Source organism: Raphanus sativus, chromosome 6 (assembly GCF_000801105.2).
Source record: "Raphanus sativus cultivar WK10039 chromosome 6, ASM80110v3, whole genome shotgun sequence".
Taxonomy (NCBI): domain Eukaryota; kingdom Viridiplantae; phylum Streptophyta; class Magnoliopsida; order Brassicales; family Brassicaceae; genus Raphanus; species Raphanus sativus.
In genome coordinates, this window is record NC_079516.1 from 1,930,485 (window position 1) to 1,950,314 (window position 19,830).

At 36.1% G+C, this 19,830-nt stretch overlaps 6 protein-coding genes across 9 annotated transcripts; 3 read left to right on the forward strand and 3 right to left on the reverse strand.

The window, feature by feature from the left end:
• Positions 1-2,270: 2,270 nt before the first annotated feature.
• LOC108810154 (pre-mRNA-splicing factor cwf23) lies at positions 2,271-4,043 on the forward strand. The gene is made up of 4 exons (XM_018582286.2): positions 2,271-2,533; positions 2,643-2,694; positions 2,815-2,882; positions 3,221-4,043. The coding sequence occupies exons 1-4, from the start codon at positions 2,390-2,392 to the stop codon at positions 3,635-3,637; spliced, it is 681 nt and encodes a 226-aa protein (XP_018437788.1). The 5' UTR covers positions 2,271-2,389; the 3' UTR covers positions 3,638-4,043.
• A 33-nt stretch (positions 4,044-4,076) lies between these two features.
• Positions 4,077-6,041, reverse strand: LOC108805911 (protein DEHYDRATION-INDUCED 19 homolog 4). The gene is made up of 5 exons (XM_018577900.2): positions 5,764-6,041; positions 5,543-5,691; positions 4,794-4,871; positions 4,448-4,692; positions 4,077-4,362 (listed from the first exon to the last, which is right to left on the reverse strand). The coding sequence occupies exons 1-5, from the start codon at positions 5,831-5,833 to the stop codon at positions 4,245-4,247; spliced, it is 660 nt and encodes a 219-aa protein (XP_018433402.1). The 5' UTR covers positions 5,834-6,041; the 3' UTR covers positions 4,077-4,244.
• A 1,894-nt stretch (positions 6,042-7,935) lies between these two features.
• On the reverse strand, positions 7,936-8,954 carry LOC108807525 (GATA transcription factor 15). Its single transcript, XM_056989922.1, has 3 exons — positions 8,704-8,954; positions 8,447-8,599; positions 7,936-8,359 (listed from the first exon to the last, which is right to left on the reverse strand). Exons 2-3 carry the CDS (start codon positions 8,579-8,581, stop codon positions 8,108-8,110), a joined length of 387 nt encoding a protein of 128 aa, XP_056845902.1. The 5' UTR covers positions 8,582-8,599; positions 8,704-8,954; the 3' UTR covers positions 7,936-8,107.
• Positions 8,955-9,325: 371 nt separating this feature from the next.
• LOC108809473 (thioredoxin-like protein CITRX, chloroplastic) lies at positions 9,326-10,922 on the reverse strand. The gene is made up of 4 exons (XM_018581611.2): positions 10,651-10,922; positions 10,410-10,532; positions 9,710-9,790; positions 9,326-9,625 (listed from the first exon to the last, which is right to left on the reverse strand). The coding sequence occupies exons 1-4, from the start codon at positions 10,888-10,890 to the stop codon at positions 9,509-9,511; spliced, it is 561 nt and encodes a 186-aa protein (XP_018437113.1). The 5' UTR covers positions 10,891-10,922; the 3' UTR covers positions 9,326-9,508.
• Positions 10,923-10,983: 61 nt separating this feature from the next.
• LOC108809115 (60S ribosomal protein L29-1-like) lies at positions 10,984-11,656 on the forward strand. Its single transcript, XM_018581245.2, has 3 exons — positions 10,984-11,093; positions 11,196-11,299; positions 11,404-11,656. Exons 2-3 carry the CDS (start codon positions 11,198-11,200, stop codon positions 11,485-11,487), a joined length of 186 nt encoding a protein of 61 aa, XP_018436747.1. The 5' UTR covers positions 10,984-11,093; positions 11,196-11,197; the 3' UTR covers positions 11,488-11,656.
• A 923-nt stretch (positions 11,657-12,579) lies between these two features.
• On the forward strand, positions 12,580-19,604 carry LOC108813016 (uncharacterized). 4 transcript variants are annotated; one of them, XM_018585435.2, is made up of 24 exons: positions 12,580-12,920; positions 13,124-13,204; positions 13,289-13,388; positions 13,478-13,562; positions 13,647-13,696; positions 13,990-14,072; positions 14,244-14,303; positions 14,635-14,734; positions 14,832-14,909; positions 15,197-15,264; positions 15,609-15,677; positions 15,758-15,835; positions 15,929-16,024; positions 16,260-16,330; positions 16,455-16,532; positions 16,658-16,751; positions 16,857-16,958; positions 17,282-17,478; positions 17,575-17,689; positions 17,967-18,098; positions 18,183-18,290; positions 18,369-18,478; positions 18,554-18,679; positions 18,756-19,604. In XM_018585435.2, the coding sequence occupies exons 1-24, from the start codon at positions 12,876-12,878 to the stop codon at positions 19,240-19,242; spliced, it is 2,613 nt and encodes an 870-aa protein (XP_018440937.1). In that variant the 5' UTR covers positions 12,580-12,875; the 3' UTR covers positions 19,243-19,604. The 4 variants fall into 4 exon arrangements, with proteins under 4 accessions (XP_018440937.1, XP_018440939.1, XP_018440938.1 ...); XM_018585437.2 differs by having other exon boundaries at positions 17,285-17,478; XM_018585436.2 differs by having other exon boundaries at positions 13,993-14,072.
• Positions 19,605-19,830: the final 226 nt, after the last annotated feature.

The following is a 19,830-nucleotide window of genomic DNA, read 5'->3' on the forward strand; positions in this document are numbered from 1 at the left end:
ATCTACAACCACCATCCATGGGTAACAAACTCCGGAGAGTTGAGAGACAGCACAGTGCTTAGTAATATAACTCCTTGTTACTCACATTGAACAACAAGTACGCATCTGTAATGGAGTTTATTAATCTTATCAGTTATATTAGATTATCCACCTCAAACTCTCTAACCATGTCAGAGAAAAATCAATTATCCACATTATCATCATTCGCATAAAAGAGACTCGAAATTAGATTGCAAATCAAACGAAATATATGTTCAACATTGTATATATATATATATATATATATATATATATTTATACACAACGAGAGATCATTCGGACATATAACTGCAACCTGTTTATGAAAGAAAACAAAGGTGAGTAACGCTCAAGATGGGACCGATATTCTAGATTATTAAAGCTGGGCTCATATTCTATTTATTAAACAAAAGCCCAAGAAAGTCACATTTGTTGACTAATTTATGACTCCTCAAGGGAATTTTTCCTCCTATATGAATCAATCGAGAGACCAAGATCAAAGTATAGATAGAATCAAAAGTTTTTACGTGACCATTGCAAAATGGTATTTCACATGTTTTATGTTCTTATAGCTCGTTGGTTGTGCCTTTACTGAAAACACAGAAAATTGTAGTAATCATTTATAGATATTGGGAGAAGGAGAAGTTGTAATTTGATAAATTCGATCGATTCATAAACAAATCATTCTGTGGATTGATCAGTAATAGTTTCACCAAAAACCTCACGTGCGCACTGACACTTGTGTTAACCTTCATCGAATATAGAACCATTTCTGAAATATTTCTCTACAAAACTTTTCTTCATTTGAAAACAAATGTGCATGTAGATATAATAAAACTTTTCATATTTGTCTTTTTTTCTTCTTCTAAACTCTTGTTTTCAAAATGTATGACCTCAAAAAACTCATAGCAGTATAAGATTTATTTTAGAATTGAATATTGTTAATCGGTTACAATAGTAAAACAGTAAAATGTTTTGATTAATCAAGAAATCCTAGATCGAAGATACATCTTTTTAGGCTGTGGTGAGCATTTCACAATTCTTCTCAAGCATACTTGAACCAAATGCCTGACTTCTCATTCCTTTGAAGGGGTCTTATAAGTTATAAACCACAAATGTCATGTTAGTATCGGACATCTTGGTTTCTACTTTGAAAAGTAATGAGCATACTAATAAAAACCCTAAATACATAATTTAATTTTTTAAATCAGGACAAAATCAAAATATAAGCATCCCCACATGCGTATTTTACTTTCGGGTGACCAGTTACTAACCGCTATGTTTGACTTAATACTGATCTTGAGCAGTGAATAGTGATCAATTAGATTTGGATTTTCGAATTATATACTACGGAAGTTTGTTTGGCTTGATTACAATAAGTCAGCCACAAGTAAAACATAAACTATTGTTTATGATATAAAATACTGTATTTGGAGGGTTTGTTTTGGGCTTATAAATCAATGTGCATGTAACATTAGGTACATACTTAGCTTATGTCCAAAGCCATTGTCATATACTATTGGTGTTGTCTCGAGTTAGTCAAACATCAAACACCAGAAAAAAATATCACGAAATCCAATCTAAACCCAATTTTCAAAGCAATGCCATTTTTTAATATCTAGACATACATATACATATAGGAGTATTAGTTTTCCGAGGGTTCTATTTTGAAACCATCGAACTTTGTTCTATAAAAACAATATATAAATCACCGTGGCTTCCAAATTTCATGTATTCGATAAAAAATAGAATAGAAGTTGGGTAGTCGCTTCATTTTCTTGTTTCTGTCACCTACTTTTGTTTGTTTCACCTATTTCATTTGGTTTCAAATAAAGACATCCTTTAGTATATGGTTGTTCATGCTATGTATCACAAGTTTCATATGTTCCACTTTTAATTTTCCTACATTTAACATATAATAACGTTGTAGATGAATTACAAAATACTTTTGCATTTTAAATTCTGCCATAATTCATAAAACTCTATCTAACTATTATGGATGGAATTTACTACCCACTTCACCACGTAACCTTAGTTATTCATTTTTTTTTTTTTGTAACTTAACCTTAGTTATTCATACATGATAAATACTATACGGTTACGTTTACCCGTTCTTCTATTTGAAAATTTCAGTATATTTTGTTATAACTTTTGTATTTCAGCAGTTACTGATTTTCTTAAAATAATAAATGGATCAATTTATTAGGATATCTCTCTTTCTCTCTCTCCCTCTTCTAATTTAAAATGTCTCTCCCGCAAAGTCTGCCTGCCTTCTCTTAACGTATTTCCCTTCTCTCTCTGCTCACTCCTTCCAATTTCTTTTCCCACAAAACATTTTTTTCTTGGAAAGATTCTTGAAACTATTCTTGCAATGGGTAAGATCCGACCCAGAATGGATCCAAAAGCGGCATTGGTCTCAGAGATTTGTTCACTGTCGAGATCACCAATCTCTTGCATTCACATCAATCACAACTCATCCGCTTCATGTTTCATCGACTGGTATCTCATTCTCGGTGTATGTTATTTTCTCATTTCTCAGTTTCTAAGTATAATGGATATATTTTAATTGAGTTATGTTCAAATTTAAAAAATGAAATATTGTGTTGATTATATGATGTATACAGATCCAAGAAGATGCAGATATCAAGCTCATACGTAAACGATACCACAAATTAGGTCAGGTTTTATTTCAGTTTCGTCTCGGATTCGAATGTGATTGTTCATCAATGATAGGTTTTTCATAGTTTTATTCTATAGTGTATCTATAAGACAAATAGTTATTTTTATTTTGTTCAGCTCTGAAGATTCATCCCGATAAAAACAACCACCCAAAAGCAGATTCTGCTTTCAAGCTCATCCACGAGGTCAGCCATTTTTATCTTTTTTAACCATTTTTATCTTTTTATAAAAACAATTCCCAGCAATCTACACGTGAATTTGTTTATTGTTTTCTCAGGAAATACAATAATAATTTTTTTTTAACACATTAAGTATTTTTAGTTTAAAATGTAAAAATGTGGGTTCGGACATGAATCGTACGCTTAATAATAGCATCCTCGTGTTATTCATGAAGTCACTCATTGTCTCAGTACAGTACAATATGATCCAATAACCGGTGTAGTGGGGTTTATTGAGTAATCTGGTTATTTTCCGGTTTAAAAGATTCAATTGTAATGCTTACTTGTTGTCTTGATGCATGTAGGCTTATTTATGTCTTACAGACGAGACAAAGAGAAGATGCTTCAACACAGACCGACGAAAGAACATATGTCTGAAATGCAGCCGAGTCTCACAAAAGACCAAAGAGAACCGCACAGATACTAAACCGAACCGTTTTTGTCAAACCCTCAGGGACATAAGGGATAAGTTCAGGGAAGAGAACAAGGTGATAGAGAGATGTATAAAGACCAACGGTGCAAATTTCACGGAGAACCTAACCGAGGAAACCCCGGTTTTTGGTATACCGAAACAAAACCGGATTAAGAAGGAGTTGCCGGTTTTTAATCCAACGGATTATAAGTTATGGGGTTATCCACATGTGAGGAATCGGGTGTTGGATAATAACTTGTCGGATTGGAAGATGTTCATGAGAAGCAGATCCACATGCGTTCACTCTTGATGATGATTAAGTTCTTCATTTCTTTTTTCTTTTACTTCTTCTATTTGTCCTTTTAGCTGCTTTATTGAATTATTTCATGATTCAAACAGTTATAACTTTTGATTACAGATAATCATATCATTAGTTAACTCATAGAAAAAAATTTGTTAGTTGGGTTTAATCTCGTATAGTTTCACTATGCAAGCGATTCTTTATAGGAAATGTCAGAGTTCTTATCCCAAATAAACCACATTGTTAAACCAATTCTGGGATTTTGAAGAGTAAAAAGTAAAAACGATATAGTAAGAATTTTAGTTAATATATTTTTTACAATTTTGGAGGTCTATTTTATGTATTTTTTCACAAGGACAATATATTTTGCATGGGATCTTCTAGTTATCAACTTTATATAAGACGCCTGACGTATCAGCAATGTAAAGTGAGAGCAGAGCAGAGCAGAGGGAAAAAATAATCCAACTCCTCATTTATTTGAATCGATGAAAGTCTCAAGGTATATATATATATATATATAGTATATGGATTTAACTCTGCATCAACTTAACTTACAAGCTTTTTTCCATCATACACTGAGACCACTCTACTATAACAATTTCAACCTTAGATTTACTCACGCATGCATCGTCAAACCATCTCCAAGGATTGTTGATAACAATAAACCTCTCACAAACTCGCTCTTTCTAGCCTTCTCTTGATCTTCTACCGTTAGTGGAGCTTCTTGTATGCCTCTGCAACAAATGAAAGCCAAAGACCAAAAGTGAGAAAGAAGACATATTGTTATGCTTTCTTTGGAGCAGAGCGTCAAAAATATACCTCTTGAGAGATTCCTTTTGCGAGAGTTTTGTAGTAAATTTGCTAGCAGACTCATTAGTAGCAGAAGGAGAACTAAACATAAAGGATGACAGCAACGGATCAGATTCTATATTGGTTGGAGAAGTGAATCTTGAAGATCCACCAAGAAGAAGAGACTGTAAGTTAGCTTCCCGTAGCTCTTTTTTCAAGGCGAGATAAGCAGAGCCGTATCCACCACCTTTTCTCAACCTTCTCCTTCGCTGCACGTAGAAACTCTAGTCAAGGTATAAACAAGTTCTACCAAATGATATTAAGTACTACAGAACCAAGCATCAGATCAAGACATGAAAAGTTGAAAAAAAGATATCTTAAAAAAGTTGGCATGTTGCGTCGTGATATGGCCGACGATATCTGATCCCACCCTCTTTGTGCATACAGGACAGACCTGAGGGAAAAAACAAAGAGAAAACAGATAAGTAGCTCCTCAAATAGTAGCATCATGATCATGAAAGATCACTAATTTATCGATTATTAGCGAATGAAGAACACTCAATTTAACTTAAACGTTCCAAGATTGGATTCATAAGGCTGCTAAAGGGATCACATCTGACAAGAAGAACAGAACATAAAAACCAACATTTTCATTTTCAAGCAAAGCTTCTAACTTTCTAAAGTTTTTGTAACATCGGAACAGAGCTAAAGCTAAAATACATGATCAAACCTAAAGAATCAGACAGATCCTGTCCCCCAAAGACGTAGCATTTAACATAAAAGCCAACATTTTCATTTTCAAGCAAAGCTTCGAACTTTCTAAAGTTTTTGTGACATCGGAACAGAGCTAAAGCTAAAGACATGAACAAACCTAAGAATCAGACAGATCCTGTCTCCAAAGACGGAACATTTACAGAACAGAACATAAAGCCAACACTTACAATTTCAAGCAAAGCTTCCAACTTTCTAAAAGGAAACCAAACTTTTTTTTTTGTAACATCTGAACAAATCTAAAAGCTAAAGACGAGAACAAACCTAAGAATCAGACAAATCCTGTCTTGTCTCCAAAGACGTAACACTTTTTTTAAAAAGAAGGGTTTTGATTTAAAGATGGTTAATTTTTACCCCGTTCTTGGCCTCAACAGGATGCTCTTCATCAATGTGACAACAGAGCCCTACAATGTCGAAAAACTCCGCGCAAAACGGGCAGATAAACTCCGACTTCGATTCGTCTTCTCCTTCGAGATCCTCGTACCCTCCACCTATATACAAATCTGTCACCAAACGAATCAGTCTCTTAATAATAAAAACACGATTCCTCCAATAAAATAAAAAGACGTAAGAACCTGATCGGGATTGTTGACATCGTCTCGACGAGAAAACGGAAGGATGATTGATCCATGAATTGGAATCCATTCTCCTCTGATTGCTACGAAAGATAAATAAAAAAACAGAGAAGAATTGAGATGAAAGGAGAAAGAATTGAATGTGATGAAATGAACGAAACCCTAGAAGGACGGGAGAGAGAGAGAGAGAGAGAGAGAGAGAGAGGGGAAGAACAACGGAAGGAGATGGAGAGAGAGAGAGAGAGAGAGAGAGAGTGGAAGTGAGACTTTATTACCGAACTTCAGCTTCTGTGAAGAGACAACATGCCAAAAAAAGGCAACAAAATATTTATGTGTTAGACCCTCGAGTTTTATTATTATTACATTTTTGCCCCAATTAGTTAGCAAGTTGTTCACGCGGTTTTGGTTTGGAATGGACCAGAACATAATAAAGAGGTTTGGTTGGATTATATAATTCACACTTCTGCGGCGTTGGTCTACCACGAAGTTCTGTCTGAGAAAAGAAAATGACACGTTTATCACTAGTTTATAACCGATTTATATAATAAACTGCTACAATTATTACTGACAAATCCCTTTATAGTCTAGCCTACTAGTACTAGATTAGACTATGCCAGTTTATAAAACTTTAGCCTCTTTGCAGTGGTGGATCCGCTATGATGAATTGGGTCGGTGATTCAAAGGCCTGAGAAGGATTGTGTAGGCACAAAAAGAACAAAGTGCCAAAGCCTCAACAAGGTTACTTCAAATTCGCCTTGCATCCAGCATGCTATATTTAGTGCATTGACTCTGGGCCTTCCGGCCCATATATAGAGTTCATATATATCACCAGTTATGTTCAAGTTGCTAGTTGTTCGGTTCCTCTCCCTCTTCAGAGGACATTTTTTTTTGGACAAGACTTGAATTCACTCCCTATGGTGAATCTTCAAATTGACCACCTCTCTAATAACCAATTAAAGTGCCAACTAGATTAATGATTAAAAATATTAAATAATTTTTTCAAAAATCAAAATAATTAAAAAAAACAAATAGTGTCAATTTTAATAATGCTAATATCACTATCTAATCCATAAACTCAAACTCTATACCCTAAATCCAAAATTTAAACCTAAATTATAAATTATAAACCCAAACTATATACACCTAAACCCAAATTCTATACCCTAAACCCAAACTATAAATCATAAACCCAAAAACCTGAACTCTAAACCCAAACATATACCCTAAACCCAAATTCTAGACTCTAAACCCAAAACGTAAATACAAAATCCAAACACTATACCCTAAATATTTGGATTAATATTGATGTTGTTCTTTTGAAATTTAAGGTTAAGAATTAAATTTTGGATTTAGAGTTCATGGTTTGGGTTACGGTCTAGGGTTTGGGTTTAGGGTCTACGGTTTGGGTTTAGGGTTTATGGTTTGGTTTTAGAGTATAGGATTTGAGTTTAGGGTCTATGGTTTGAGTTTAAGGTATAATTTTGGGTTTAAAGTTTAGATTTCTTGGTTTATGATTTATGGTTTGATTTTAGGGTTTAAGATTTTGGTTTATGGTATAGAGTTTGGATTTAAGGTATAGAGTTTGGGTTTATAATTTAAAATTTAGGGTTTAGAATTTGGATTTAGGGTATATAGTTTGAGTTTAGGGATTAAATAGTGACATTAACATTATTAAATGTGATATTATTTATTTTTTTAATTATTTTATTATTAGTCTAGTTGGCACTTTGATTGGTTACTAGAGAGGTGGTGAATTTGAAGGTTCACCATAGAGGGTGAATCCAAGTCTTGTCCTTTTTTTTTTGTAGGTTTACAAGTTTACAACTTACAAGTATATAAAGTTTATAAACCGATCTTTAAAATTCCCACTAGAATTTATATTTCAAATGATTGGATTAGCAAACAGTGCCAAGCAAGGCATGCTACATTAGTCTTTGGTTCCAAACTAATATCAAATTAACGAGGGAAAGAAAATATGCTTGAAGGTTTGTTTGGTTGTTTTTAAGGTTTCACTGGAAATGAAGCGGCAAATTTGAACATTACACTCTCAAGTGAATCTGTTTTCTTATTTTTTTTTTCAAAATAAAGGTATCTGCTTGACAGATAGACCATCACCATTTTTGTCCTAATAAAGACAAAACTTTCAGAAAATATGCAATTAAAATGTTATAATAAGACTGAAAAATCATCTTGTTTCTTGATCTCTCGGTTTTTCTACTACATATCACATAAACCAAACACAGAAAAAAATTCAGATAAATTAAGTAAATTAAACAAGAATCCCAAACTAACTCGTTAGCTAATACTCCCGGATTTCGAAAAATATACTGAAATTAATTAATTATTAAGCATAAACAGAAGAGGCATAAGAGAGAGCCATGAGCAGCACGGCAGCTTGCTCTTCCTCGCCGAGCTTCTTCCGCCGTTGATCTCCTCCAGCCGTGGATCGCTGCATCATCACTTCTCTCCCTAACTCCAACAGTCTCTCCTTCAACGAGTCACCGAGCTTTGGATTACTCCTAGTGTGATTCTTCTTCTTATTCTTCACAGTACTTTTCTTCTTCTTGTTCCTGATCCCGCATGCGTTACATAGCGACTACATAAATAAATAAAAAACATAGATCAGATCAGATCGGATCGAATACGAAATTAGGTTTAGGTTAAGACGAGGAAGAGTGCTAACCTTGGGACCGGTGGGACCGCTTCGCCAAAGAGGGGTTTTGCTAGTACCGCAAATGGCGCAACTCTTCTTCTCGTTGCTGCTGCTGCTGCTGATCTCTTCTTCAGTTGCATATTTGGATGTGAACTTGCTTTTCATGGCTTCTGAATCGGAGATCTAAACACACACGTATCAAAGTTACGTTAAGCTTTAACTGATCGGATCCTATAGAGACCAGACAAGAAAGATTCTAAACACGGTGTGATCTAGCATTATCCAACCTCGGTTGGGATGTCTGGATCGAACGGCAGATCGGGGTGGAGTTTCAAAAAAATCAGCCAGATAAAATAGTCTGCTAGGACTAGGAGTTGGAGAGGAGAAGATCGCAAAGATCAGATTGCGAATTCAAAAAAACCAAACAAAGAATTTGAAAAAAAAGGAGACAGAGAGTAGCGAGGGAGTGTCAGAACTCAGAAGAGAAACAGAGATATTTTTTGTAACGACCCAACAAACACCACAAGAATCAGATCTTAAACCAAACGCCATTTATAAAATTGAATCGGGCCGGCTTAACCCTAGGTTTAATTCACTGTGCCAAATGACGAAATTGCCCATGTACCGACCAATTAGGCGCCAACTAAACTGCAAAACCGGGGGAGTTTTCTTTCGTTAATTTCGGTGAAAAGCAAAAGGGCGCCAATTCGAGTGGCGCGGTGATTAATACTTTAATTTCGGGTTGTGATGCTGATTAAGAAATTAAACATAACTTAACCGGGTCAGGGCCGCGATTTAGATGCGCCACATAACTTCAATCCGACCAGCTCTTCAGCTTCACCTATACCACAAACCTTTTCTGGAAACTAAAATGCTCTGAAGCAGTCATCAAAGTTAAAAGGTTTAACGTAGTGCCGAAACTAACACTGCATATATATATAAATTCTAAGATTACATAATACATTCATCTCGTTTACATTTTTCTAATGAAACTAGATGACATTCTTCTCACCGCATCCTCAAAAAAAGCCAAATAACAACTATTCAAATCCTAAAGCAAGAAAGTGTGTGTTCTTCAGGACAAGAAGACTTTCACATGTCGTTGTCGATGATATCTCGCATCATCTGTATTGGAATTAGCCCTTCTGTCCTGATTGCATCTTTGCTTGGGTCAGGACTGATGAATAACAATGTAGGTAATCCCCTAACCTGCGTATTCAAGATTTTGCTGATTGTCATGCATCACACTTGCAGAGTAAACAGAGACAATCAAGAAGAATCTGCTGAGTTTACCTGCATGTCGCGTGCAAACTCGTACTCATCATCTGTATCAACTTTCACAATCATTGCATTGCTCTCATACTCTACTGCAAGCTGTATCACAAAGAGCAAAAACTATTTAACATGAATCTAACGATATATTTGCAGAGTAAACAGAGACAATCAAGAAGAATCTGCTGAGTTTTGTCCAATCAAATATTTTCGATTATAAATGGAATCATGCCAACTTCACGACAAGATATCTTCACTCAACCATAACTTGGTCCATAAGGAACGGGGTGAAACAAGGGTAAGACTGAAACCAGTAAAACTTCTTTTTTATTCACCTAACCAAAGAAACTACACCATAGAATACAAAAGACTTGATTCACGAGAAGAGTCTCTAAACACTTAAGCTATGCCCAACCAAGACTATATATAAATCCAAAATGTCCCCAATGCATATTCGTAGTTCCCTTAAAAACCATTGAGCTCTCAATCTTACCTTATGGTCTATTTCTGAGCCGGCAAGGCTACAACACACTGATCAACCCCTACCAGGCTACTTACAATAGTAGTCCAAACACTAGACTTAAAAAGAAAACCTCAAACGTATATACCATCAAATTTCAAGATTCAGGAAAAAATATAAAAGATAACCAGAGTTCCAAAAGGCAATGTTTGTACTAATAATATAAGTACACTAGAGAGGCTAAAACAGAATGAATGGTACCATTTCGAGTTCCTGAGCCATCAAGATACAAGGTCCACACCATGTGGCATAAAAATCAACAATGAGCGGCACCTTCCTCTCTCCTTTCACCACCTCCTGAAGTTCTTCAGCTGACAGTTTCCTCTGTCAAACCAATTAAGACACGAAAAATAAAATTAAGCAATGTCAATTCTGAGCATTTAGCAGTCTAGTGCTGCTACGCATTGTTCTTATACAACAATATGGAGACTGAGAGCCGTACCACAAGATAATCTTCTCTAACAAACTTGCCGCGAGGCGGAGGGCAGAGAGGAGGCTTCCGCTGATGCGTCAGCGGCGAGAAGGACAAGCTCCCGGCGGTGGAGGAGGAGGATGACAACGGAGAGGTTAAAGGACGAATTTCCCTCCGGAGGAAGAGAGACGACGGAGCGTGGAGTGTGGATAGAACCGGCGATAACCGGACGTTGAAGTTAGCAAGAGCTGTGGATTGAACTAGAGCCATTTTTTTTTGGGAATCGTGTGAAAAAATGATTTCGGACAGGTTTTTAAGGTTTTTTTTAAAACACTTGATGGGCTTTAAATGATGGTTAACGGGCCGAATCGGTATAGGCCCATAAGATCTATTAGGGCATTTTAACTTCACTATAAATTCATTGGTTGTTGCCCTAGCCGAGCAGTTCTATCGTGTCGTTTCCTTTTACTCAGGTTAGCTTCTTCCACCACGCCGCCCATTGTTCATCTTTGTTTCGGTTGTTCCGTTCGTGATTTGACTGAATAGTGTTTATTTTTTGCGGTGTGTTGGTGCAGAGATGGCCAAGTCGAAGAATCACACGGCGCATAACCAGTCGGCTAAGGCCCACAAGAACGGAATCAAGAAGCCAAGGAGGCACCGTCACACTCCCACCAGAGGGGTAATGTCTCTTTGTAGAAGCTTTTAGACCTAACTAACTATCTAGATATCATTTTTTTAGTTTTCTTAGAGTTTGATTTTTTTTTGTGATTGAAATGTTTGCAGATGGATCCTAAGTTCTTGAGGAACCAGAGGTACGCAAGGAAGCACAACGTCAAGAACGGCGAGAATGCCACCGCTGAAGACTAAGCTTTTTTAATTCTCTCTGAGAGGTTTTTATGAAATTAAGTTTGTTTTAGACAAGAGAACCAATTTAATACATTTCGCGTTATGTTTGGTTTGCTTATGTTTAAGCATGCGGTTTGTGTACTCTTTTTTATGGCCTTAATTTTAATATCATGGATTTTCATTTCTTATAGTTTTGGGTTTTTCTATTTGATTGGTTTTGCATATGTTATTTAGTACTGAAAAATGAAATATGTAACAGTTATCTGTGACAAAATAGTTGTTCTTCTAGGGTTCTAGTATCATGGTAGTTTTGTAATATAAGGTTTGTCTTAGGCAAATGAATGAATCTTCGCCCATAGATTGTTTCTAGGTTCTGGTTTCATTATATTTCTGTAATCTAAAGGTTTGTCTTAGTCAAATGAATGAAACATCGCCTTTAGCTAGTTTCTAGGTTCTGGTTTCTATGTAATGACAGTTTGGTAAAACTCGTATGGCTGTTCGTATCACATGTTATTCTTTGAGTTGCAGTAAAGTTTGATTTCTGCTCTCGAGTGTGATTCTTATGGTTTTCGTTTAATTTCATCGTATTTATGGGTTGGTTTACCTACAAATCATTTAATTTGATCAATTGATCAGATCATTGTGTTGAACAAAACTTCCAATTGGTTACACCTGAATATATTTTTATCAAGTGATCAGTTTATTTTGTGGGTGAAAAAATGAATCTTATGAAAAAAATGATAATGTATATCTTAAATGAATGATTTGTAAATTTATCAAACTTGTTATGACGAAAGAATGTAAAGCTTGGATAGCTTCTTCACCAATCACCAACAATGTAAAGCTACGTGTGTTTATACTTGACCACATAGCCATAAGGGCCCATAACACACTTCACTAATCTCACAGACGTATATAAGCAAATCCCACCTGGCTCCATATGATTGGATGTTGTCATTTCTTCTACGTCATAGGCTGTGATTTCTAAAGACAGTGATTGGGCTTTCAGTAAATAGCGATAGTGAATGAGGGTAGTAATGGAATATTCTCCGTAACGTATGAACGAACCATTATAATATTTTTCCGCTGCTTTATTTTAATTTGTTTTCTTTTACTTTGTTTCCTTTCTTCTCTCTTCTGTCGCGTTTCGAAGGTTGGGGAAAGGCCTTCGCAGATATATAAAAAAAAAGCTAAAGAGAGAGAGAGAGAATGTCAATGTTCGTTTGATTCATTCCTCCGTATAGTAAATTAGGGTTTGCTATTTGATTTCGTCCCCCTTTTCGAGAGCTCAATCTCTCCCCGCCCTTCCTCCTCTTGCTCCAAAACCCTAGCTTTTGCTTTCGCTCACTCTATTCGCTTTTGCTCGGGATCGATTTGGGGGTGTTTGGACGTGGAGGAGGGAATCAGTGATGGGGGCCCCGGATAAGCCTCAATCTAATTCCAATTCGATGCAGGTTGCGTCTCGTCTCTTAGCTCTCTCTGCTTTGCTTTACTTTCTCCAGTCACTTGATTCGAATTAGGTTTTTGGTAGAGAGATTACTTTCCCTTTTATTTTTGTGTTGGGAATTGAGAGAGTAATTGCGAGTAAGGAAGCAAATGTTTTTTTTTTACTTTTTTTCCCTTTTGAATTCACTATTGTATCGATTGATTGTTTCAGAGAGTGAAGGTGTATCATTTGAATGAAGATGGTAAATGGGATGATCGAGGGACTGGGCATGTGAGCATCGACTATGTGGAGGTCTGTCGTGACTATTATAATTCAATTTTTCTAAATTAATTTGAAGGATTTGTAGCTTTAATGGAAATGCTATGTATGTTACAGCGTTCTGAAGAGCTCAGTCTATGTGTAGTCGATGAAGAAGATAACGAGACGTTGCTTGTGCATCCCATCAACACTGAGGATATTTACAGGAAGCAAGAAGGTCTGTCGTGGTTTTTTATAAGCTTTGATATCGATGGGATTTCTGTTTTTTTTTTTAAAAATAAGGGGTATCTCTCTCTCAATATACAGACACAATTATCTCATGGAGAGACCCGGAGCGATCAACAGAATTGGCTTTGAGCTTTCAAGAGACTGCGGGTTGTTCTTATGTATGGTTAGTGAAGAAAAGTACTCCTGTTGTCTTTTTATTTACGTATTGCAATTGTCTTGACTGTAACTATGGTGTTTGAATATTCAGGGATCAGATCTGCACTATGCAAAGGAACTTGCATTTCAGCTCTCTGAACAGTAAGAACTTTCTCCTGGATTATGTTTATTTTACCTTTGTTAAACGTGATTCTATTTAGTTGTATATTTGTTTATTCTATATATTCTGTTCTGTGTCACGGAAATGAATGTAGAGTGTGTTTATTTTCCTGTAATAGCCATTCAAGGGTCTTTATTTCAATATTAGTGTATATACATTATCTAAAAGTATTTTCATGGAGTTTGAATCGTGTATTTTTTTCCTAAGAATGCGATCTTCATCTTGCAAGCTTTTTTGATGTTAACTTCTTGTTTTGTAACCATCTGTGATTAAGCAGGTGAACCATTCCACAGCCTGAATAGTGATTTGAGGGAGCTTCCTGCTGTAGAGCTTACTACACTTCCGCTAATACTAAAGGTTGATTCTACTGCCCTTACGCTTTATTGATGTCTCACGTGTGGTAAACGTGCATAATAAATTGTAAATATGAAGGCATCGCTTTAAAATGTTCTCTTCTCGAATGTTATGAAATGCCTTTTCTCCCTTCTCGTTATGCTCTGTTTCATATATTTTTTATCTTCAATGCAGATTGTTACAGAGAACGGCATGACAGATCAGATGCGTTTAACTGAACTTATATTGAAGGATGTAAGTTAAAAAGTATTCGTGTCCTTGTCAGTTCAATTTAGTCTGATTTTATGCTTGCATTCTCTCCTGGAAATCTTATTCTATGCTTAAGTTTTTCTTTGGTGCTGTTACTGGTACTACGGTTCTTTCATGTTTACAAACAAGCGCTAGTAAAAACATTTCCATTGATATAGTTTGAGTCTTGTTTTTTATCTTTAAAAAAGTTAGTCGTTCAGGTACCCGAGTCTGTTACTTCAGTGTCAACTTTGAATTTATGCTAATTCTTATAGTTTATCATGTCTTCAGAAGTATATCTGGAAACCTTCTTATACTACCTTTTCCTTTTGTGCAGCATGATTTCTTCCGGAATCTGATGGGTGTGTTTAAAGTATGCGAAGACTTGGAAAATGTTGATGGTCTGCACATGATATTCAATATTGTCAAGGGAATCAGTTAGTGCTCACATACATATCATTATCATTTCTTTTATTCACATATTTAGAAATTATTTTCCTGATTTTCAGCATTTCTTATATCTTTTGTATACAGTTTTGCTCAACAGTTCTCAGATCCTGGAGAAAATATTTGGAGATGAGATGATCATGGAAATTATCGGATGCCTCGAGTGTAAGTTTGATGTCACTAATTGAATCTAAATGATACCTTAGTCCTGTAGCTGTTGGATATATGTATTACATGCCTTTTAGACATTTACACTGTTGAGGAATCTTCATGTGGTTTCATATCCTTAGTCGTAGATGGACATCAAAATTTCATGTTTCTGTGGTTATTAGTTGGATAGCTTTTTGTTTTAAGGGTTTACACATCCAACTACAAACATTATAGCCAATGTGTTACTTTCTTTTTATTGATTGTTGCCTATCAAATGACCTGCATGTTGACTCCTCTGATAGATGACCCTGGTGTCCCTCACTCTCAGCATCACCGGAACTTTCTGAAGGAGCATGTTGTTTTTAAGGAGGTAGCACTATTTCCTTTATGCTATTAGTTCAGGACAAGTTAATAGACTGGACGTAGGGAATAGTAGAGACTGTTTATTAAATAAGAATAGAATATGCCTAGTAGAAGAGAATTTTTGTTCATTTTTTGGGAAGAGAAGGATATGCTCACTGTTAGTCTGTTACAAACTTATCTTGTTAGCTACTAGCTAGTTATGTATCTTTTTTTACTTATACCTCTTTAATGAAAAACAGCTGAGGCTAGACCTACAATGGGATTTGCTTTCTTTGACTTTGTAAATGATATTAATCTAGTAAGTTTGAAAAAAAGTTTTGAATGCTTTAGTATATCCCTTTATATTTGCAGGCTATACCAATTAAAGATCCCTTAGTCCTATCCAAGATACACCAAACGTACAGAATTGGTTACTTGAAGGTGGGAACCCATGATTTTTCTTAAAACGTTTGTGCCTCTTTTCTATGGTATTAGGTCTCACCTTTCGTCACATTTTACAGGATGTTGTTTTGGCTCGAGTACTAGATGATGCTATAGTTGCAAACTTGAATTCAGTAATCCATGCAAACAATGCCATTGTAAGTTGTTTATGGAATGGAAATCCTCTCACATATGTGACATTGAAAGCATGCATCCCATATTTTAGTTAAACGGTTGTGTATCTTCTTCAGGTTGTTTCATTGCTGAAGGACGATAGCACTTTTATTCAAGAATTATTTGCAAGGTTGAGGTCACCTTCTACATCTATGGAATCCAAGAAAAATTTGGTAATTCCTGCCTTCAGGAGGCATTTGTTATTTTGTTTTAACCCCCAATTGTTTTAAATTCTTGAAGACATTTATAAAAGTTACTCTAGTTAATATTAATTGGGATTATTTTCTTTAGTCCCTATGTTGTGATGATCTACATGTGACAACAGATGGCAACAATAGATCCGTTAGAAAAATATCGCTTTTTAGTTGAGTTAGTCATACTGATGTGCTTTCATTCTTTATAAAATAGGTATATTTCTTGCACGAATTTTGTAGTTTAAGCAAGAGCCTCCAAGTGGTGCAGCAGCTGCGGCTTTTTAGGTATGTACTCACAAGAAACTTGCAATTGGTGTTGAATAGTTACCGACTTCGGAACATTTGTAGCAGCTTACCCTTTCTTTATTGTTTCTCAATTGGCGTGCATGTCTTTTCAATGATTTTTCAGGGACCTTGTGAATGAAGGAATTTTTCATGTCATAGAGGAAGTCTTGCAGATTCCAGACAAAAAGCTCGTATTAACTGGGTATACGATTAATTAGACTTGATAGCTTGTTGTGGTTGCTATGTTTTTATTTTCTAGTGCCGTTAAGAAGCCCAAGTGGTAATTTGCGAACTCTATACTAAAGATAATAATTCTTGTGGATGCAGAGCAGATATCCTCATTCTTTTCTTGACTCAAGATCCTAACCTTTTACGTTCTTATGTTGTTCGGACGGAAGGAAACCCCCTCCTTGGTCTCCTGGTAATTTTCTGTAAGCCTTTGGATTGTTTCTTCAGTTGCAAAGCTGTTGTTTCTGTTATTTTGGTAAGACTCGAGTTGTAATTGTCTCTCTTGTTTGGGTTTCAGGTTAAGGGAATGATGGAAGACTTTGGTGATAAGATGCATTGTCAATTTCTAGAAATTATTCGAACCTTACTGGATGCAAATCCATTGTCTGGTGGAGCTCAGGTGCATCCTTGTTTACTTTCAATACCTCAATTTCTGAAAATTAGAAAGGGGTGTATTTTTCCCATGGTTTGTGTACTGTTTTTAATCTATTTATAGTCAAGCTTAGCAAGAAAACGGTCGGAGTAGTTCTCTAACTTTTCACCCGGATTGATTATTCTTGCATGCCCTTATAAGACACTATAGTATTTTCTTAAAATGATTTAGTTACTATTTCCAAAGTATTCAATGTTCTTCAAGCTACCTGCTACCTTACCCATTTCTCTCTTCTAATTGTAGCTAGATATCTTTGCTTCTATTATTTTTCTAACGCATTCCAATTATAGCAGAGAGCAAATATCATGGATATTTTCTTCGAGAAGCATATACCTGAGTTAGTGGATGTTATTACTGCCTCATGTCCTGAGAAGTCAGACAGCATTTCCGAATGTGGAGCGAGAAGGGTTAGCACAAAGCCTGAAGTCCTACTGAGTATATGTGAACTGTTGTGCTTTTGCATCATGCAAGATTCATCCAGAACAAAGTAATCATTTTGATACTTATTTTGGGAATTTTCTGTTTTATTCTCATGCCGGAACCAATTTGATATTTTTCCTGTGCCATTTCTTCTTGTCGATAGATGCAGTTTTCTCCAAAACAATGTGGCTGAAAAGGTTTTGCAGCTCACACGAAGAAAGGAAAAATACCTAGTGGTTGCTGCTGTACGATTTGTCCGTACTCTCCTAGTTGTGCATGTGAGTAGATACGTTTGAACCATAACGACATACTTGCCATTTTAAGTAGTTCCTAAATGCTCCATGTAGCTAAAAGAATTGAGTCATATTTAATCATGTTTTTTGCTATCCTAGTTGCTCTTGGAAGTGGTAGGTAGCATATCAAAGGCTTTTTATAATAGATTAAGTTGCTTCTGCACTGACACTACCTTTGATTTCCATCATGACTACAAAAGAGCTCATCAGATGATGTTTTTTAGAAAAATGAACGTAATTGTGAAATGTATTTCTATTGCAGGATGATCATGTCCAGAATTACGTTGTTAAGAACAACGTGCTGAAACCGATAATAGATGTCTTCATTGCCAATGGAAACCGGTACAATCTGCTGAACTCTGCAGTCTTAGATCTGCTTGAGCACATACGCAAGGTTCTTTTATCCATCATTTCCTCCCTTTTGCTTATCTAATTGCGGATAATACTGTATTTAGTGACCTTGTTTTATTGTGTGTAGGGAAATGCAACTCTGTTGCTCAAGTACATAGTTGATACGTTCTGGGACCAGCTGGCCCAATTCCAGTGCTTGGCATCTATCCAAGCTTTTAAGATTAAATATGAACAGGTATTTCCTTCTGGATCTTTTGACTTTTGTTACGTTTGAAATTCTGTGTGCATCTTTGTTTAACATATGCGTCTTCAGTGCTTAGAAAGCGCCGTACCGCAAAACACTGCTGCTGCGGTTGATCTGAGAAGAAGAGTTGACGACCGTGCATTGGATAAAGAGGAGGAAGATTATTTCAATGAAGAGAGGTTTTGTCTCTGGATTGATCATTTTATTTTTAATTGTTCTGCTTTAACTTTTCTCACACATTTTAACACTGACAGCGATGAAGAAGATTCCGCATCTGCTTCTAATACACAAAAGGAAAAACCTGCTTCTAACGCAAAGAAAGAGCAACCGAAGCCTCCTCACATATCAAATGGAGTTGCTGCAAGCCCATCTTCGTCGAGGTAATAGTAGTTACTAAAATGAAAATTTATAATATGTAGTTACTTTGTCTAATGCTTCCGAGTATAAACGGTATAGCCCGAGGTCTGGAGGCTTGGTTGACTATGAGGACGATGAAGATGATGAAGACTATAAACCTCCTCCCAGGAAACAGCCCGAAGTCTCTGAGGAGGAGGAAGGCGAGCTCCTGGGTCTGAAACGCAAATCCCCTTTCGCAGAAAGAGAACAAGAGCCTTCCCCCAAGAAACCTCGACTGGGTAAAAACCCGAAAAGAGAAAACGTGTTTGCTGTGCTGTGCTCGACGTTGAGCCATGCAGTGCTTGCAAAGAAAAGTCAAGGCACCGCTGGATCTGCATCCCGGTCTATTGTTACCAAGGAACCTGGGGAATCGAGAAGTAGTGAAGAGAATAATAGCAGCAGTTCGGATGATGAGAAGAATCATAAGGATGATGGAGTTTCTAGTTCAGAACAGGGAACATCAGACAATGGAAAGAAGCTAAATGGGGAAGAATCAGTGGTAGTTGCTCCAAAATCATCACCTGAAATGGCTGTAAATGGATCCTGAGGTTATAACACTCTGGACTTGTTAGTTGGCTGTGGACGGAAGGCACTCATGGGTGGCTTATAAAAGAACCCTTCAATGTTAAAGACTGAGGAGGAGACCATGAGAAACTGCAATCAACAACCAATAGAAGAAGAAATGTATAGAGAGCGCCAGTTTGAGAGGGTAACAGGTTTCTTCGTCCATTGTGTTTGCAGCCGGTTTTATTTATATATTCATCATTTGGAAAAGAAAAAAAAAACTTAGAAGTCTCTGGTCTTGTCAAAATTGCATATTGTAAGAAACATCATATGGTCTATCAGCAACTAACTCTGTTTTTTCTTCTAAATTCAAGTTCCTAGTGGTTTCGTGGATATTCCACTCTCTTCGCTGTATTTTGACAAAGTGACGAGTGTTATGTGTTTTGGTATATGCAGCCAAAAGTGTTGCTTTTAGATTTTGTTTGTATATTTACAAATGAAAATATGAGTTACTCTACATAATCAAAGAAAATGGAAGGTAAGATTAGTAGCCACAACCAAAATCATGATAAAATACAAGAGCAGTATATAAGAGGTGTACCGTATAGCAATAGTGTAATAGTATAAATAA

Bases quoted from the DNA above. Each gene is read 5' to 3' on its own strand.
- LOC108813016 (XM_018585435.2), top strand. From the start codon at position 12,876: ATGGGGGCCCCGGATAAGCCTCAATCTAATTCCAATTCGATGCAG. The intron at 16,959-17,281 runs GTGCATCCTTGT...TTCCAATTATAG, and splicing joins CATTGTCTGGTGGAGCTCAG to CAGAGAGCAAATATCATGGA. The intron at 17,479-17,574 runs GTAATCATTTTG...TCTTGTCGATAG, and splicing joins CAAGATTCATCCAGAACAAA to ATGCAGTTTTCTCCAAAACA.
- LOC108809473 (XM_018581611.2), bottom strand. From the start codon at position 10,890: ATGGCTCTAGTTCAATCCACAGCTCTTGCTAACTTCAACGTCCGGTTA. The intron at 9,791-10,409 runs GTACCATTCATT...TTTGTGATACAG, and splicing joins TGGCTCAGGAACTCGAAATG to CTTGCAGTAGAGTATGAGAG. The intron at 9,626-9,709 runs GTAAACTCAGCA...TTGAATACGCAG, and splicing joins AGTTTGCACGCGACATGCAG to GTTAGGGGATTACCTACATT.
- LOC108810154 (XM_018582286.2), top strand. From the start codon at position 2,390: ATGGGTAAGATCCGACCCAGAATGGATCCAAAAGCGGCATTGGTCTCA. The intron at 2,534-2,642 runs GTATGTTATTTT...TGATGTATACAG, and splicing joins ACTGGTATCTCATTCTCGGT to ATCCAAGAAGATGCAGATAT. The intron at 2,883-3,220 runs GTCAGCCATTTT...TGATGCATGTAG, and splicing joins CTTTCAAGCTCATCCACGAG to GCTTATTTATGTCTTACAGA.
- LOC108807525 (XM_056989922.1), bottom strand. From the start codon at position 8,581: ATGAAAAGCAAGTTCACATCCAAATATGCAACTGAAGAAGAGATCAGC. The intron at 8,360-8,446 runs GTTAGCACTCTT...TTATTTATGTAG, and splicing joins GCGGTCCCACCGGTCCCAAG to TCGCTATGTAACGCATGCGG.
- LOC108805911 (XM_018577900.2), bottom strand. From the start codon at position 5,833: ATGGATTCCAATTCATGGATCAATCATCCTTCCGTTTTCTCGTCGAGA. The intron at 5,692-5,763 runs GTTCTTACGTCT...GTTTGGTGACAG, and splicing joins ATGTCAACAATCCCGATCAG to ATTTGTATATAGGTGGAGGG. The intron at 4,363-4,447 runs GTATATTTTTGA...CATTTGTTGCAG, and splicing joins CAAAAGGAATCTCTCAAGAG to AGGCATACAAGAAGCTCCAC.
- LOC108809115 (XM_018581245.2), top strand. From the start codon at position 11,198: ATGGCCAAGTCGAAGAATCACACGGCGCATAACCAGTCGGCTAAGGCC. The intron at 11,300-11,403 runs GTAATGTCTCTT...AAATGTTTGCAG, and splicing joins GTCACACTCCCACCAGAGGG to ATGGATCCTAAGTTCTTGAG.